The sequence below is a fragment of the Argiope bruennichi genome, chromosome 10 (genome assembly GCF_947563725.1).
Source record: "Argiope bruennichi chromosome 10, qqArgBrue1.1, whole genome shotgun sequence".
Taxonomy (NCBI): Eukaryota; Metazoa; Arthropoda; class Arachnida; order Araneae; family Araneidae; genus Argiope; species Argiope bruennichi.
The window spans coordinates 90,230,722-90,251,297 of NC_079160.1; the positions used below are offsets into that span (position 1 = coordinate 90,230,722).

The following is a 20,576-nucleotide window of genomic DNA, read 5'->3' on the forward strand; positions in this document are numbered from 1 at the left end:
TAATTTGGTATATTTAAGTCATTGCGTTTTTCAATTACCACGTTTACATGCTTCTGAAAGTACAGACCGATAGACAGTCAACCCACAGTTAGTTTTGGCTCAAACTTTGGCAGGTGTCTACACAATAGATATTAAATTTATGTACTGAATATTATCTCTCTAGCTCTCTTTGTTTAGCAGTTATCGTGTTAATATATATTCGAACAGCCAGACTACCTCCAAAAAATTTTATTCAAAATTTCATAGAAATCTTCGAATTTGACGTAAAGACTGTATAAGAATTTCAACCGTCTAGTCGAAAGCATTTTTTAGTTATCTTTGTCACAGATAGACAGACGAACATTTTCCAAAAATTTTTCGAGCTCATGGAGGTTTTAAACGAGGAGATTCTCAAAATCTCGAATTTTTCTACTATGCTTTCTCGATACTATGTATACGAAAACGCAAAACGTATGTGCTCTTAAAACAAAAACTGACTTGCCGTTTCTGCTTAGATGGAGTAAAATTGTTTATTTTCTATGACAGATTTGTTGATTTTGTACAAGAAGGGGAAAAGGTGGTGGTCTTATTGTGGCATATTCTCCAGAAAAAGAACTGCCACGATTCTTCAGATAAATTCTAGCCAGGGAAGAAAAGAAAGCTAGTGATCTTTGAAAGTTGCATTTCTCCTGAGGGAGATTCAAGAAATTTTCATTGTTCGTATCGGAGACAGAAAATAAGTCAGCGATCAAGTAGGAAATCCTCTTTGGATTCCGTAAAGAATTCTTCTCCCAACAGTGAAAAAAAAAAAAAAAAAAAATTAAAGTTTTGCAAAAAGTAATCGAAAAGTCCGGTCTTATGACAGACCAATTTTGAGCCACTTCAACAGATCTGCAGTATCCTTTCAAGATATTTTCTTTTTGAACTATATATTTTGCAAATAAGTCAATAGTCGGGATGTAAATTCTTTTTACCCGTTTTCAAAAAAATAAGTTGTTAAAAAAAATAAGAAAGATAAAATTCTGTCAAAATTCTTATAAAATTGTTCAGTCACGACGTTACGTTGCAACCCACCACTAGATATCAAAATTAAAGAAAATAATCATGGATTAACTGTCCAGAATTTTAAATAAATGCAATCACTCGAAGTACTTTTCTTTAAAAAATAAAATGATTATCTGAATATTCATTTTATGACACAACATCAGAAATAAAAAAAAGAGAGAGAATTTTATGTTTCATGAAATTTAATTGTACCATTCAGTCTAATTAAATATTGTTATTAGAAAAATATAACATTAAAAGATAGGGGGGGGGAGGCAATTTCAGCAAAAAAATATTTACAACATATAAATAATGCTTTCTAAATTGTATAAATACAAAAATATTTATTAAAATAATATTTATTGGAGAATACATTTTCGCAAATGTCATGACAAAAACGTTTTCAGTTGTAAAAGTACGAATTTGCGTGTATAAATTAGCGTCCACACAATTAATTATTGACCACAGATCATCATTGATTCTTCATTTGCAGTTTCACTGATCCTAGACAAAACAGGAAAAGGTAATTCAAATTTCATGAAAAAGATTATCTTTATTTAATGTATATTTTAATAAGAATTCTTTCAAGTATATACTTCATCCAAAAAGGGATTATATGAATTCGAAAATGTTCATTCATTTATACGATATCGCTAATGTTCTTGCAGAAATCTTATTTTAAGGATTTTGAAATTTTATCTTCAAATCACTCTTCTGACAAAGCTTTTTATTGCAAACATTACAAAAAGATTTTTCTTCCATCAGAGCAAAGAAATGATCTTTTAGCGTCCTTTCTTGAGGGGAATATATTTTACAGCATAATTCACAAGAATATAACCAGTATGAATTCTATAATGCTCAAATATCTGATTTTTTTTACGAGAAAATTCTTTTATGCACACATCACAAACATAAGATTTTTAATCTTTATGAGTTCGATAGTGCACATTTAAATAATCTTTTCGAGAAAATGCTTTCATACACACTTCACAAACAAAAGGTTTTTCTTTTGTATGAGTTCGATGATGCAAAACTAATTTAGATCTCAAAGCAAATTTTTTACAGCATAGATCACAAGAATAAGGTTTTTCATTTGTGTGGGTTCGCAAATGTTTTGTCAAACCATATTTCCGACTAAACTTTTTCTCGCAAAAATCACAAGCATACGGTCTTTCTTCAGAATGAATTCGATAATGCTCTCTTAAATTATCTTTTCGAGAAAATGCTTTCATACACACATCACAAACAAAAGGCTTTTCATTTGTATGAGTTCGATAATGCAGAATTAAACTACCTTTCTCAGAAAATTCGTTACAGCATACTTCACAAGAATAAGGTTTTTCTTTTGTGTGGACACGGAAATGTTTTGTCAAATCAGTTTTCCGAAAAAACTTTTTCTGACATAAATCACATGCATAAGGTTTTTCATTAGTATGAATTCGACGATGCTCTCTTAAATTATCTTTTCGTGAAAACGCTTTCGTGCACACATCACAAACAAAAGGCTTTGTATTTGTATGAGTTCGATAATGCAAAACTAAATTACTTCTATCAGAATATTCTTTACAGCATAATTCACAAGAATAAGGTTTTTCTTTTGTGTGGGTTCGTAAATGTCTTATCAAATCACCTTTCCGAATAAACTTTTTCTGACAAAAATCACATGCATGCGGTCTTTCTTTTGTATGAATTCGATAATGGATATCTAAATTATCTTTCCGAGAAAATGCTTTTCTACACACATCACAAACAAAAATATTTTCATTTGAATGAATTCGATAATGCATATTTAAATTACCTCTCGTAGAAAATCCTTTACAGCATACTTTACAAGAAAAAAGTTTTGGATTTGTATGAGTTCGGATAAGTCGTTCCAAATCCTGTATTTCAGAAAATCCTTTATAACTTATATCCGAAGAATAAGAATTTTCTCCAGAATGAATTTGATAATAGAATGCTAGCTGTGTATTACAGGAATTAGTTTGAATTTCAACATTTGTATCGGTAGCAAATGCTTTAACCGATGGATCACCGGCCATGAGAGACATTTAATGTCTTTGCTGATTTATCAATCTTCTATGATCTAAAACGATTCATTTCAAAAGAATAAACTATTGAACACTTTTTTATTTGTAATAATTTTCATCTGTATGGGATCGTTGTTTATCTCCAAACTAATCATCCTTAAAAGTCATCTGAAAAGAAAATGAATATCCAGTATCACTGCATCTATCAAACAATCACAAGTAAAATTATTAATAGAGAAAAGAGATTTTCAGTTTATCTTTGCAAAAATATTATAACAAATTTGAAAATATTATAACAAATATTTTCCATAAATGCGAGGTAGAGGTAGGAACACTTTTTAGAGCTTCAAATAATAAATATATAAATTGAATTTCTAATTATTTTATGTTCCTTGTCGGTGAAATTTCGTATGCTATGGCAACAGCGCGAGCACAATGTGCAGAAAAACACATGACATGAAGTTAAACGTTAAAGACAGCCAAGTGCAAGGGGTGTTCAAATGAAAAGGAACGAAGCGACACTGTGGGTATAAATGAAGACTATTCAAAATATACACCATAAGTCTGAGCACAACGATCCCACTGATTAAGAGCCGAAGGATTCCTTGTTCCCAGAATTCCTGTGGCCGTGACGCGACCGAGTCCTTCACAGCGTCCTTGCGTTCGCCGTCCGAATTGAAGCACTTCCCTTTCAGAAGTTTTTTCAGGGGACCAAACACATGAAAATCGCAGGGCGGCTCATCGGGCTGCTCCCACTTGAACTTGGCCGATTCTGCGTGTGTGACCCTGGAGATGTGTGGACATGCGTTATCATGGAGCAAAACCATACTCTCCGTGAGTTACCCCGGTCTTCTGTTCTTGATGGACCTGCGCAGTCTTCGGAGTATCTCACGGTACACATCGGAGTTAATGGTTCTTCTGTGCTCGAGGAATTCAATAAGTAGCGAACCTTGAACGGTCCGCTACTTAAGGACGCTGTGAAGGACTGGGTTTCATCACGGCCACAGGAATTATGGGAACAAGGAAACAATCAATGGAATTTTGTTAATCAATGGCATCGTTGTGCTCAGGCCTATGGTGAATACTTTGAATAAAGTCTTCATTTATGCCCACAATGTCGTTTCGTACCTTTTCATACGAACAAACCTTTTATAACACTGTCTTAGAAATAGGGATTGCAATACCGGTATAACGAATACCGGTATTTTGAGACATTTGTACAATTTTGTATTACCGGTATTCACAAGTTTAAATACCGTTTTTTCGGTATTTACTAGAAATTTTTTTAATTGTTTCCACTATATGTTCAGGGATCGCCAACATAGCAAAATAGTATACGTTTTTGTTTTTATGTACCCCTAACGGGTGAAATTAATTAGACTGTGAATACAAAGTTTCATCGTACAATCAAGAGAAGTGATAAAATAAGGCGGGTCAAACTATCCTATTACAACTTCGAGCGATACTGCACACGCGCAGGATTCGTAGTCTGATATTCGTATCTGTGGAAACAAGGTTGTAGTTATGTAGAAAGTGCGTAATATTTCGATATTTTTTTTAATTGGCGAGTTTGTTATTCACATTGTATTTGCATATCATACTTTAGGGTTCAAAATATTTTTCAGATTTACTATGTATATACTCATGAATAAAAACCCATAATAATGAATAAGAATAACTTTAAAGTACATAAAAAAAATCAGTTGATAATACTTCGGTTTGGTTTCATTATTTATATGATGAAAAGAATATGGTGGCATAATGTAAAAAATGTTCAAGAGTTATTAAAATGAACGGAGGAAGTAAAATCGCACTCCATACACATTTAAAAACGAAACATGATACAATTTGTTAAAAAAAAAAAAAAAAGGAAAGAATCTTATTGCGATGAAGATACAAATTTAAGCACAGTTTTTAAGCCCAAACCATGAGGGATTTTAGATTATTTTAGAAAAAAAAAATTTAAAGAAATAATTTGGATGAAATTATAAGTAAAATGACAGTATTAGATGGTTTGCCATTTCGAGTGTTTTGCACTTCTACTGAATTAAGAAAACCACTATCCGCCAGAGGTTTTAAAAATCTACCAACATCGATTAACACTATAAGAAGAACTGTTATAAACTACAGTAACGGTATTCGCAATTATTTGAAACACGAGAGCTAATGCAATGAAAAGTAAATGGTGAAAAATTTAGTCTTACATTTGATGAATTGACAAGTGTAAGAAATAGACGCCATTTAAATATAAATATTCATTCAGAAAAGAAAAAAAAAATTGGAATATAGGACTTGCACGTCTCGGGAAGTATGCCAACCAAAAAAATATGTGGAAGTGCTAAAATCTAAATTAGCGAAACATGGATTATCCCTGAAAGAAGATACTGTATCCATAACGACTGATGGAGCAACAGTTATGAAATGTTAGAAAGTTGATTGGTCCAAATCAGCAATTGTGCTATGCTCATGGAATTCAATTAGGTGTAAAAGATGTATTATGCTAAAAAAATTAAAGAACAGAAGTATCCAAATACTGTGGATATAGAAACTTCGGATTCCGACTTTGATGAGAGTGATATTGACGATGAAGATAACGGCAATGTAATTGTTGAAGAAGATATTGTTAATGAGGATGAAATATTAACCCGTCAAGAAATGCTTCCTATAATTTATAAAGTTCAAAAAATTGTTAAGATATTTAAACGTTCCCCTACAAAAAATGCCATATTACAAAAATATATACAAACTGAAAATAAAACAGAATAAATTTTAATATTAGATTCTAAAACACGTTGGAACAGTTTACTCCTAATGATGGAACGATTTTTGAAACTGAGAAATCCAATCCAAAAAGCAATAATCGACTTAAACCTGCAAATTAATTTTTCAGATAGTTAATTCGACTTAATATCCAGAACTGTATTAGCTCTACTTCAAATAAAACTGGCTGTTTGAGGCATTATGTCGGAGAGATTCTAATTTATCAACAGCTAATGCAACAATAAATTTCATGCTGCAGTCACTGAAAGAACAGCACACATCACTATCTGAAAAATTATATATTACATTGAAAAATCGCACAAAAGCAAGGCATACCGAAATAGAAAATGTCTTACGGTATTTACATAATTATAATAATTTTAAAAATGAAAATGAAAAAGAAGAAAAGAGACTAATCAATTCAAATCTGATCAAGTTAATAGTAAATTTTCTTAAAAATTTTTTTACCCACAAACCTATCCACATTCAGAAGAATTCGGTACAGTTATCGAAGATTATGATGACACTAATGTCGATAGTGAAAAGGAATTGTCTCGTTAACACAAATTAGAAGTAGCGATAAATAAAAAAATTTCAACAAACCAAAATACAATACAGAAATCAACTATATCCAACGAGAAATCTTTTTATTTGAAAATGAGGGATTTAGAGGTAAATACTTGGAAAAAATATATCGCGCATTGCTAACAGTACCATCAACTAGCGTAGATGCCGAAAGAGCATTTTCGACTGCTGGTAATTTTTGCACAAAATTATGTTCCAGGCTTAATGACAATACAATTGATGCATTATGTTTTTTAAGATCACATTTCAAAAATTTGTAATAGTACCACAGACTGAATAGTAATATTTACACCTTTTTTGTAATTTAAATAAATAAGATGTTCCTTTACTTTTTTGTGATTCTTTATATATTGCTATAATTTATAAGTTACAAATTATTTTTTGTGATATTTACACTCTCTAATAAAACTGGCAAATAAAACAAAGAAATACCGGTGTTTTCTTTTTTTTTCTAAAATTTCTATTATTTAGAATAGGTATTAAGATCTAAAAAATACCGAATACCGGTATTGAACTTTTGGTCAGATATTGCAATCCCTACAGCAGATGTAAGTAACTTTAATATGATTTTTAAATTAACACATTCGTTAACGCCCAGTTCTTCACAACAATCCTGAAGTGGTGAAAACTTTTAGAGGCGAAACTCCCTATCTCTCACCAACGGGGCAGGAATAAACCCCCTTGACTAACCTTTTGGAACAGTTATATGAAACTCATAAATGGAAACAAAAACTTGTAGCCAAATGGCATGGCTACACGACGCACTGTAGCATTAAAGAATTCCACGGCTTTTTTACTTATAATAAATCTCAATGTGTGTGTGCGCGCTGACACTCTATAGGCAAGACCGTTTGACCTAGGACTACAATTTTGGCACATGTATACCTGGGTAGTCAGGAATGTGCACTTCAGAATGATTTTTCTTTTTAAAAAAAATTTAGTTGGAATTTTAATTAAAAATTAAGCGAAATTTCGACGTTTTTCCGCAATAACATCCGGAAATATTATAGCACAAAATTGATTTTTACATCATATTGAAGTTCAAAAGATAATCTTTTCAATGATATTTAATGTTTTCACCTATAAATTAAATTACGATTTTTAATGAATTTTTTAAAAAATAATTTATTGTATTTTTTAACAATTTAGTTCGCAATAAATAAAAATAAAATTTAAGCAGCAGAAGCACATTATACGTCAATGTGGGAAAAATTAACTTTCGTTAATTAACTTATCGCGTTGCAATTACATTGACAAAAGCTCAACTTAACAAATAAGTTAACTATCATTGGAAATTAATAATATATAAAAGTGTAATTTTCAGCACGTGCTTGTATGAAAAGAAATATATTTTTAAAAAGTATATGCAAGGAAAAGTTTTTTTTATGATCTTTTATAATGTCTATATTATTATTTCAATAAAACAGTTTTATTTAAGGCAAACATTGCATAACATATACAGGATATAGATTCTAATCCGGGACCAATAGCTAATTTGGGACAAACATCTTCTAACAAAATGGTCTAAATGAAGTAAGTAATTATATTTTATGCAATTTCAGTTCAATAAATGTTCTGACGAATTAGGATTTACATACATCCGGGGAATTATATTTAACAAAAGATTCTTGAGACACTAATATTTTAAATGAAAAGAGTTGCACTCCAGTCTACCAAATCAGTTACTAAAACTGACTGCATTATAAAATCGGGCTATTTTGATCATTTCATATAATGTCTCAAAAAGGAAAAAAAAAAAAAAAAAAAAAAGATACGCCAGTCATCTCCCTGTATTTCTCAAGAGTTATATTCACCTAAGATTATGAAAATGTTGACTGCTCAAAAATTGCAATATTCAAACTTTATAAAGCAGTCATATTTGTTCGCAGAAGTTGGAAATGTTTATTCGTCTATTTAAAAGATGGAGTGTCATGAATATTTTGCATGATATGATTCCATAGGATCAAAGGACTGTTTAAAAATTAATCTTCATAATTTTTTGGAGCATATTTCCTGACCGAAACTGAATAAAATATTATAAATCCTTTTGAAAGCAAAACTAAAGACTAAATTTTACGATTAAATTTTTGTTGAATAATTCTTTGCGATAGATAAAATATGAAAATTATTCTGTAATGAACATAAGACTTTAATGATGTAGGGCCCTGCTTTCACTTCTCATATTTTTTTAAAGGCATAGATGGTTTCAGCAACTTTTTTTATATTAATCGCAGTTTAATATTCCCACTTTAAATCAGAGTTTAAATTTTACGGGCGGCATACAGAAAAGTAGAAAGAGATACGTAGTAAAATGAACAGCTTAAAGCCTACATAATAGAATGAGTGAATTACTTGATTATCAAAATTTGAAGCTTAAAAATAGTTTGTTGAAGAAGCTATTAAGAGACAAAGTTGCATAAAATATTTATATGAAACTTTTAGCGAGCATTAATACTGGCGAACCGGCTAGTCGCCAAAGGCAGCTAGTGTCATAATAAAAATATGGGGGAAAAAATCCTAGGAATTATTTCTAAAATTGGAGGAGATAATCGGAATTAAAATTATGAACTTTCCGTGCCTTAAAAAACGGCTCACTCTAAAATGAAAAAATGTATTCTCTAGTATTATCATATAGTTTTTCCACGTAAAGCAATGTCAAAGTGAAATTTAAGCAATAATGAAAGTAAACAAAAATAATAATTTAAAAAATCTGAAAAATGATCACAGGGAGGAGGGAAGGGACACTCAGGACATTGAAGGAATTTTTCAGGAAGAGCCCTTTTTTTAAGTCACAGAAAGTTTATAATTTTAATCGCAAATATTTCAGCCAATTTTACAGGTAACTCCATGAAACGTTCAGTGTTTATTATGGTATAGCATACATTTTTCTACTGGACATTAATCGATTGTTTTGTTTTAAGAATTAAATGAGCATGTTGGAGCTACAGAACCACTTTTAAAATGGAAATTGCATCGCTGCTTTGTAACATAGGACAAAATAAGTAGCTACCTGTAAATATAATCAATAAAATTAAAATAACAAAGCTAGCAAAACATTAAAAAAAATATACTATTTTAAATACTAACACACCAGTACTTTTATAAAAAAGAGAAGAAGAAAAAAGAATAAAATTTATATGGATTTGAAGTGATGTAATTTGAACATCTGAACTGCAACACAAGATATTATTTAAATGAAAGACATTTACATAAGGAAATATATAAAAGTCTTCTTTTATTAATTCCAATGTTATTACAAATTTTTACTCCTTACAAAAAAAACCCTTTTCATATTAGCTATAAAAATAATACCTCCTAGTGACATGTTCCTGTTGCAAACAAATTTTGGAAATTTACACAAAATAACTTTTTAACTGCACAGAAACCCATATCACCCTATTTATCCTAATGTGTAGAGAATTTACTAGTCAAAGGATTTTTTCAACACAGAGGAGTTTATTTTTAATTAAACAATTTTCTCCTCCTTATTACTTTGATGCGAAGATATTTTGACTGATTTTAATTTTATGCCTGGTTTTCCACTTGCAAACCATTTCATAGCATCTCAATGAAATAGGAAGCACCAGTTGAGAACTGTTGGCATATTTCATATTATTGCATATAGCAACCATAAAATAAAATAAAAATTTATAAACTAACTTAAAAAAACGGAATTAACATGTTAAAAAATATTTATAAAAATATTAACAATCATTATGAAAGATAAAATCTTTGCCAGTTGGTTCCAATTATTAAACAGCTTTGCAGTTTTGAACAATTCCTCATTATATTTACTATAAGTGAAAAAAAATTAAAATATAGAAGTTTTTCTTTAAACTGATAATAACACAACCACATTTCCAATTATATAAAATGATTTTCGAGATGGAAAAAAAAGCAAGATTAATTAACATCAGTCTTAAAAGGAGTTTTACTGCACATAGAAATTAAGATATTTTGGTACAAAACTTACATACATTTAAAAAAAAAAGACAAAACTTCCTTAAATATAGTAAATTGGAACCTCAGTTTGTATCCTCTGAAAAAGCATAACGTTATGCTTTTATATTATGTGCCTCAACATCATCTCTGCAACAACATCACATCTGAACATTATTTGATGTTGTTGCAGAGATGAAAGATAAAATCTTTGCCATCTAGAAAGATAAAATCTTTTATTATGAAAGATAAAATCTTTGCCAGTTGGTTCCAATTATTAAACAGCTTTGCAGTTTTGAACAATTCCTCATTATATATACTATAAGTGAAAAAAAAAATTAAAATATAGAAGTTTTTCTTTAAACTGATAATGACACAACCACATTTCCAATTATATAAAATGATTTTTGAGATGGAAAAGAAGCAAGATAAATTAACATCAGTCTTAAAAGGAGTTTTACTGCACATAGAAATTAAGATATTTTGGTACAAAACTTACATACATTTTTTTTAAAAAAAAAGACAAAACTTCCTTAAATATAATAAATTGAAACCTCAGTTTGTATCCTCTGAAAAAGCATAACGTTATGTGCCTCAACATCATCTCTGCAACATCACATCTGAATATTATTTGATAATAAACATCCAATACAATTCTATTTATATCCTTTTGAGATTTTGTGTTTGTTCTTCTTTGTCTTTAAAGAGAAAATTCAATTCAAATTTATTTAAGTGAGATTTCATTATCTAGAATATAATTACCAATATAGTATTCCTAATTAAATAAAAATAGAAAACAGAAAGAAAATAAATAATCTATCAACAAAGAAAGGCAGTCATAAAACTATTAAATACATTCACCTTAACAGTCCACTAATTACAATGCATGAATTGATGAAAATGAAGTATTTGGACATTTAAATTAGAGATGGCAAAAACAACAAACTTTTCAGCTCAGCATCATTTACAATTTTATATATCCAATTAATGATGATTCTCAGACACTACTTTGACATTTGCTTTAAGTATCATTAGAAGACTGAGAAAGCAGAAATAAAATCACAAAGAGTTATATGACAATCTGAAACGCGCAATAATTAGACTGCTTCAAATTATAACTCAAGTATTGCTAGTCATATAAAATAGACTTCAGTAAGAGAATTTAATGTGCTAAGCTTTGCAAGCAGATAAGTCCCATCATTAGTGGCTTAAATGTTAATCAGACATTATTATCATGACACCTAAAGAACTATTTAAATTCAGGACAATCTCTCATAATATAAATAAATAAAACAAAAAAAAGTGTCAAATAACAAATGCAGATCTAATAATAAAATTTACAGACAAAAAAATACTGATAATTCTATGTAATTTAATGACATCACATAATGATACACAATTCTTCACAGGAAAGAAGTAAATAAAATTTAGAACAAAGAAACTAGAAATTTGTCAAAAAAATAATCACCAAAATAAACTAGTATAATTCAAATGTAACTGCACACCAACCCTGCAAGCCATAACAAATTTAAATGATGAATAAATATTTCTGAAAGATTTTACTCAATCTCTTGATTAGAAATTGTTAAATCAGAACTCTAGAAATAAATTACTAAGCAAGACATTCTTTGAATGTTCTAAAATTCTGTTTCATCATATGAATATCTATACAATCTAGTTCATTAATCACATAGCAAATTTTTACCCCAGCAGATTGAAGGAAATACGTATTTTTTTCTAGTCTTAAATATCAGAAGAAATGATAAAGCCTTTGACTTCTTTCTTTTACTTCACAAGAGAGACAAAGAAAAATGAAATCTATTAAAAAAATTATAGTTATTTTTTACTTTTACTTAATTTTGTATTACATTTTTGAAAGTTTTTAAAAGTATTTTTTATTAAAATTATCCAGTATGTAAAATAGTTGAAAAGAGTAGAACTAGTCTGAAATTCTCCTTGCAATATAATTGTTTTAAACTTGGATAAGTACTATTTCTATACTTATTCAAATTTAAAAAGTGCCTGGAACTTAAAGAGAAAATACCAAAATACTACTCATCTAAAAAGAACAATTCTTTTATTCCAGATTAGGGGAAAAAAAAAAAAAAAACCCAGAAAAATACCATTTCATAGGTAAAAATTATTTGCACTTCACAAAGCAAGAGAAATAAGAGGAAATTTCGAAAGAAAAATTAAAAATTCCATAAATTATATACATTAATGATAGAAACTGCTTTCAAAGTAAAAGAATAAAAATTTGAACTTCTTTTTGTTATGCTATTACCTTAAAAAATATTTAGTGTCACTTTTAATCAACTTAATATTATTCCTACTTAAATCCATATTAATATGCAAGTTAATTCTTTTGTTTTTATTTAGAGGAAAATAATGAAAAATAAATATCTTTAAGTCCACTTGATTAATGCAACTTTTACTTTCTTAATTTATAGCTTTGTTTCAACTTAAACAGGGTTTTTAAAAATAGTTAAGTGAACTATTAATTATTATATTATCAATAACTGAAGATGACAGCAAGTAATGATTGCACCATCAATGAATTAAAGAATATAATACTATTAAGAGATTTCTGTGAAATTTAACTAATTTTCATTGTTTTATTACTTAGATTATTTATATCTAAATTCTTATCAAATGAATCAACTTTTACATAACATATGAGGGTATTATTCAGGAAAACTTAGCTGGTTGAAATTATAAGGTATAAAGTTTTGCACGTGTTACCAGATATTAGGAGAAAACAGCCAAAGAGAACTGAATATGGTTGTCAAACTAGTTTGAAGAAAGTAGCATTTTGGAAAGTAAAGTCATATTATGCACACATTACTCAGACGAATTAATATCCAAACAGATAATTAAAAATCTGAAAGGAGGATGAGAAAAAAATAGTTTCCTGGTAAAAAAAGTCAATTGAAACATTGTTGCAAGGTTTTAGTAACATATCAGGTAAAAGGATTATACAGAAGATGCAAACTACATGGACATTTTTGTAATGCAATTGGAGAAGACAAAAAAAGACATTGTTCTATATCTGTTTTTAATATATTCTATATTCAAGCACTTACACTCTGACAAGGACCCATATACATGGATTTGTTTATTCTATATAAGTTTCTGATGTATTCTGTTATCACGCATTTACACTATTTGAACAAGAAATTATTCAAGGAAGTTCTAAAAAAACGTGCAGCCGTTTATTCACCATGATTTTGTGAACAAATGGCAATAGATCTGAACATATTAATGTGCATATAACAACTAAAAAGTGGTGCATAAGAAAAGTGAATTTCTTTTTAGAATAACATGTGTGCTTTTAGAACAACATGAACTTTTAGAACTTTTTAGAACAACATATGTTGATAAATAAATAAATTTATAAATTTGATAGATCTGCTTTCATTGAAAATTTCTTTCCTCTCATGAAAATAATATATCAAATTACTTATGATAACTGTTTCTAATCTTGTTTACATTACAGAATACAAAAAAAGACTCAAGAAAATATTTTTATTTACAAAGTATGTAAATCCATTATTATTTAGAATGCCCTGTATAAAACACTATTTTGCATATTCTAAGAAATTGTTTATCAAGACTTTCTTTTATTTATTTACTTATTTTGACTTTCAAGTCATCATATGTGCTTGTCATAATGTGCAATGGGTAACTTTTATTTAAAACATATTGGTGTCAAACAATCATCTTTTACACAGTTAATTTTTCTAATAATATTTCATTTACAGCAGCACCTGACTGATTTTCCTGGAAAAAGATTGCTGAATTCCATTATACATAATGCAATCATCTTGATGATATTTCCTATTTGATTGGCAATAAATAATTGCAGTAAAAAATATTCACAAGTACCTTTATCTTACCTACAATGTCATTGTTGCATATAATTGAACGAACACAAATAATATATAAAGTTAAAATGGAATATCATGTAGCAAACCCAAATCAAATGATCAAACTAACAGAAAAATAGACATGGTAATTTTAAATAAATTTGAAGACATCACATAATATTTATTGTATATAGTTCTTCACATAGAAAAAGCAAATAATACTTAAAACTAAGAATTTAAAACATCGCAAAAAAAAAGTCTTATAAAATTTTTATACTGCTCCATTGAAATTGCATATCAATCCTGCCAGTTATAATAAATTAGATTGATCAATAACATTTTTCAGAAAATCATAGTTGAATCTACCAAAGAAATGTTGCACGATCTGCATTCTAGAAAAAGTACTAAACAAGACATTAAACTAGGTTAAGAAATCTAACAAAATAAGATAAAATAAAATATGCAAGTTCAGTTAATTAAAAGAGAAATGGTGGGGAAAAAATCTGTATAGAATGAAAACAATCAGAATGTTACTGTTCTAATAGAATCCATTTAAATGCAGTACCTTTTGTTAGTAAGTAAGATAAGAAATGGCCAAATCTTTCAATGTTTAATATTATTATGTTCCAACAGAATGATGGAACATTCTAGTTCTTTCTTTCACTGCAGTTTTTTTCACTCAGCAGATAGAAATACATATCTATTCTAGTATTACATATCAGAAATAACAAAAAGATTCACCAATAAAAAAAATATTACACATTTTGATATCTTTTTCTTATCTACTTCACTTCACAAAAGAGGCAATGACAAACATCTGTAACAAAAATTCATTCTTTATTATTAAAACCATTAACAACCACAAATTTTGATTTACATTTTGAAGATTTTTGTTAATATTATTTTCCAGCGTGTAATTGAATTGGTAAGAAGAACAACATTGATCTGAAATTCTCACCTTTAAGCAATCAAGATTTAAGTATGGATAGGTACTGCTCTTTTATAGTCATTCAAAATTAAAACTTGCTTGGAGCCAACTAAGGCAAGTTAGTGTAATTTTGCTATTATCTCAATACTTAGATCCACATTTATCCAATTAATTCATACAAATTAACAACATCTGCAATTATACTATTCTTCATTTCAAGGATTCAATTATATAAGTAATTTTATTGTATTGAATTGTTTTTTATTTGTACTTTTCTATCATATTTACTAATTACTATTATATTTATTAAGATTTGTATATTATTATTTGGATCAACAAAATAAAAAGCCATATAAAAAAGGGGGAAAATGAAATCAATTAAATTTGTAAGGAAAAATACTGATTTTTTTTAAATATGTAATAAACTTTATACCATATATATATGTTTATGTGTGTATTTCTTATAATAAGATATAAAAAAAAATTATAAACAATTTTGTCAAAAGTAAAATGCAAAGTCAATATTATAAATAAAATCAATAGGAAGAAATGTAATAAGCATTAAAGTACCTTATGAAAATTTCACCAGAATATCCTTCCATAAAAAATTCCAAGTATATCAATAAAATGAGTTGATTGTATCATTTTCCTTTGAAGTCAAACAAGAATAATAAAAGCACCAGAGATGGGATCGATCTAAAAAATCATCATATAAGAAAAATAAGTACGAATATTACATTTTTTGTTGTATTATTTTCATGAGCTACAACTAAAATTTTTAATAATCAGTAGTAGGAAATTTATTAAATAAAATCATTGAAAGAAAAAAAATTAGAATTCACCTGTCTTGCATTTTTTGAAACTCCTAATAAAGTTTAATCGCTTCACTCAATAATAATATTATTATTGAGACATTTTTTTTCCAAATCACTGTATTTCCACCTTGTTACACCATTTTCCTTTGTTGTCATTGATTGAAATGGGATGAGAATGGGATTTTTGGAAACATAGGCCGTTGTTCCCTAATTCCAAAAAATATTTCTTTCAAACATTTGTCCTAGGCATTTTGGTACAGGCGGCTATATTCTTCGACTCCAGGTTGGGCATCTTGAACATGATTGGTTGTTCTAGTCATGTGATTCACTAAAGTATTTACACAATTTGCGTTATGTGTAAAAATAGCGAGTTCGCAAATTGTACAGACCATAGAGCTGATGGCAAAGGATATCGACATGCTGTGATTGGTCGATTTCTTTCGCACAAACTTTCTATGCTGTAGCTATTGCAACCCTATACGTTGTTTATTTGATTCCCTTGTACTTTTTGGTCTGCTCTTTTTCAAAATGGAGAAATTAAATCTTCCCGGGAAATACAAGTATAAAATAATTGAGATTGATGAAAATATAGCTATTTTTCGCATTTCGGATATTATAAATAAAGAATTAGAACAGGCAACAATTTTTCAATGAAGTATTAAAATAAGACTTGAAAATCAAGTTTTTATTTGAATAAAAATGTTCGGTCAATTTATTATACAATTTTCATATTAAAATTATTACCATAAAATATCTATATGCAAATACACTATATTTATGGAGATATTTAGATGACATTAAACGGTACAGAAATCATTACAATTCTAAATATGCATGTAAAATAAAATAACACAAGGAGAAATAGATTTTAATTTCATATTAAAATTATTACCTTAAGATGTCTGTCTTCAAATATACGTTATATTTATTAAGATATTTAGATGAAATTAAATGGTGTATAAATCATTTCCGATTCACACTGAATGTGCATGTAAAATAACAATAGAGAAACATAATTGAATCAAGAGAGATCAAAATAAAGGAATTGAGAATCAAACTATTTCATTTGGTGAATTTTTCAATTTAAATATAATATTAAAAATCATCTATGTTTTATCTGAAAACAAAATATATAATTTTATGGGGAAAAAAAGAGTTTAAATAAAATTCTTACTTTTGACAATAAAAAATAAACTGCTTCACTTATAAATTGATATTCTAAAATATGAAACCTTGGTGGTATGTATCAAGAAACAGATAGCAGATAAATGATGTACAGTGGTGAGCACTAGCTGCTCCTTGAATGTTTCAACTCTGTTATGGAAAAAAAAAAATCATAATATTTCTGACTTATCTTGCAATGAAGAAACAACATTCCCAATGCTTTCGTTTTTTAAGGATTGCCCTGAGATTTCTGGTTTTTCTTTGAGTTCTAAATTTTTAAGAAGTCCCTCTTCAGCAAACTGGAATTTTAACTGAACTCTATTTAGTTATTAACTTAATCTTTTTGAATATATTCTTTTAGCAGTGTTCAAGAATTGATAAATAGTTGATGCATCTGGCCATCTAGACAGATTAAATCATCGTGTTTACTTTTTTATTTCTCCAGGTGTAGCTGGAGGAGTACCTATTGAGTGCATCATCACAAATGCAGAAGAAATGAAGGAATAATATTTTTTATGAAGGAGTGAAACTTCTTTGTGAGAGTTTCCATGATATATATATATATATATATATATATTTGTAAAATGGGCCACTGATTGTAATGACAGACGATGATCTGAAAGAAAGAGAAGTTCTGAATGAAATATGGCCTAATTCCACTTACTTTTACTTACTCTGTTAGTTTCATGTGCTGAAAGCAGTGTGGCGATGGTTTATGAACAGTGAACATAAAATTCTAAAAGAACACCATCAAGAACTATATTTTTCATTTAAAGCATTGATATATGCAAAAACTGAAATGCAGCTGAAAGAGTTGCTTAAAAATATGTGGAGAAGAGCAAGTTCAGGAAATATGCAAGTGTATCATATATTTGAAAAAAAGCAATTGTGGTGCACTTGTCACAGAAAAATGCTTTTAACCAGGGGAAACAATACAAAAAAGTTTGCATAAAATTTTTAAAAGAGACCATACTTGGACGAGTGAAAGCATTTAGCTTAGTTCAGTTATTGGACTTCATCATCACTAAGTTTGAAAAATATCTATATTGTAGATACTTAGACTTTAGTTTTGAGTATTCTTTAAAAAAAACTAATAAAAATGTCTTTGCCTGATGATAAAAGGATTCAGAATATGAGATCACTAAATAAGGACAACACTTATTTTGAAATTGGTCACTAGTTTGTTGATTTGGAAAATACCATTTCTACTTGCTTTGTTGGTATGAATGGAAAACTGTGCAAGCATTTAAGTGCTGTGATTCTGAAGCAAAATAAACTATCCACATTTATCTATTCACTAGAAAGTAGGAAATTTATGTATGAAGTGGCTACTGGGAAAAAATTGGATCCAAATAGTACTTTCTTGCTATCTTTAAATTTTAACCCATCAGACAAAGCAACTTTCCTTCTTTCTCAATCTAATGATGCTCCACAAATTTCTACTACAACACTTCAAAATTCTTCTAACAATATACTTTTAAAATCTGATAATATTATACTTCCATATTCTTCCAGTGACACATTTTCAAATACACATATTGACAAATTTTCACAGTCTTGCAATAATAGCAACATGGTTCTACCAACTATTAATACTACTTCAATGACCATTGCGGCTACTTATCAAAACTCAGACAATGAAACAGATGATGATGATTACTTAAAAAAATTTAATGATATAATTAATCCAATTAAGTCTGGGTACAAAAACAATCCTGATGTTTTTAAGCCAGCAATAAAAAAAAAATGAAGAATGTAAACAAGTTTGGAAAAACAGAAATTGGATTGGTGTCTGCCTTGCATAACTTTGGAAGGTACTTTTTTAAACTTATTTTTATAGGCTTGTTAAGTTTACATTAGAAAATTAACAAGAGAGAAAATAAGATTTAATGTGTGGCAGTTTAATGTTTATATTATATTCTAGCAAATTATTTTTATTTTTATTTTTAAAGACTAAACTTTTTTTTATCCAGTTTTGAAATCTGTTTAGCTTTAGATTTCTTAATTGTTTGATGCTTTTCTTTTAGTCTTTATTGCTGTAAAAATTGAAACTGAAAGAGTGATAAATTTATTACAATATACATTCAGTATGTGAATTTAAAAATATATTGTTAAAATTTAAACTAAACAGTGTATGGGTTTCTATTAATTTTATTTTAATGTTCTTTAAAGTATAGCTAATGCTATATGCTATGAGTTAATACTAATAACCTATCATTTTTTTCACCATATTTAAAGAGTTTATTGGAAGAAAGTGTCAAATGGCAGTTTGAAAACTTATGCATTTATCTTTAATAATATGGTAGGATCTATTCTATAAAAAAAATTAACATAGTTTCAATATGAAAAGGAGTTTTGTAAGTGGCTTTCTTGTATTTTTATACATTCTAAAGCTAAATTTCTTTAATTCATTAAAATGTAATATAGAACTTTCTTGCACTAACCTCTTCAGCTACGATGAAAGTTGGAAAAAATTTACTCAGATTTCTTCTTTTATTTTTCCCTCCCTTTAGAAATCTTAATTACTCAAGCGGAGTTTTGAAGTCCAGCAGAAAGAGAGGCAATCCAATACCTGTCCAACCTACAGCAATTGCAAGATGAAAATCAATTTATTGTGGAAGGAAAAGTCAAGTTGGTGGAAGACCAGTTAAGTGAGCATTACCACCATTACCAGCGAGCATTACCAAAAGAATATGCAAATGGAACTTTCACTGAATTACCTAAAAAACATCCAAAAGCAAAGCATAATTTGAGACACTTTGTTTGTATCTCTTCCAAGATAATTTATACTTATTTTATTACCATCATGCTTCAAAAAAGTGTTTGTTAATTGTAATTTTTTTTCTTCTTTTGTACAAAAATGTACTAGATGTACATTTTAAAAATGTACTAGAACATACTAACAGGATTTGTATGGTGTTAAAATAATTGGTATTAATACGGTATAAAATTTCAATGTTGTTATAGTATCAAATTTTATTTCACGAAACTGTTATATGTTAAATATTTTTCAATTTATTATATATATATATATATATATATTAAAAATTAAAGAAGATAAAAAAAAGTATTTACAAGTTGCTCTGTTGTGTATCGAAGCATTTTCCGAAAATGAATAAAACATACCTTTGAAACCAAAGAGTTCTGAATTTTTTATTGATGTTATATGTATTCACATATATTAACCAACGTTTTCATATAATCAAGCTTGATCTATTATTTTATGGGAGTTGAAGTTATTCTTGACATGTACATTCTAAAACTGCATTAAGTCATTCTTCCCCTGCACCTTTTATTTTTTTTCTTAGTTTTTATTATTTTATGTAACACTCTTCAAAATTCTTGAATAAATTGTTAGTCTTAAGAAGTGTATAAAAAAAATTGACTAATTTATGATATTTTTTTAATCTTAAAAAATAGAAGTTTAAAAATTATTTCCTAGGGATGTAGATGGGACATTGGGAAGCAC

General features: G+C 28.3%; 1 protein-coding gene across 3 annotated transcripts in view; it reads right to left on the reverse strand.

Annotated features, from left to right (window-relative positions):
• Positions 1–1,366: 1,366 nt before the first annotated feature.
• Positions 1,367–20,576, reverse strand: part of LOC129988153 (zinc finger protein 239-like) — a 36,441-nt gene continuing 17,231 nt past the window's right edge. The window contains exons 1-4 of one of the 3 annotated variants that reach the window (XM_056096303.1): positions 15,971–16,648; positions 15,699–15,824; positions 14,960–15,017; positions 1,367–3,218 (exon numbers count right to left, since the gene is read on the reverse strand). In XM_056096303.1, coding sequence (XP_055952278.1) covers positions 1,944–3,071 — 1,128 coding nt within the window. In that variant the 5' untranslated portion in view covers positions 3,072–3,218; positions 14,960–15,017; positions 15,699–15,824; positions 15,971–16,648 and the 3' untranslated portion in view covers positions 1,367–1,943. Of the gene's footprint in view, positions 3,219–14,959; positions 15,018–15,698; positions 15,825–15,970; positions 16,649–20,576 lie in introns of those variants that run through there. The other 2 variants (XM_056096302.1, XM_056096304.1) reach the window with 2 other exon arrangements.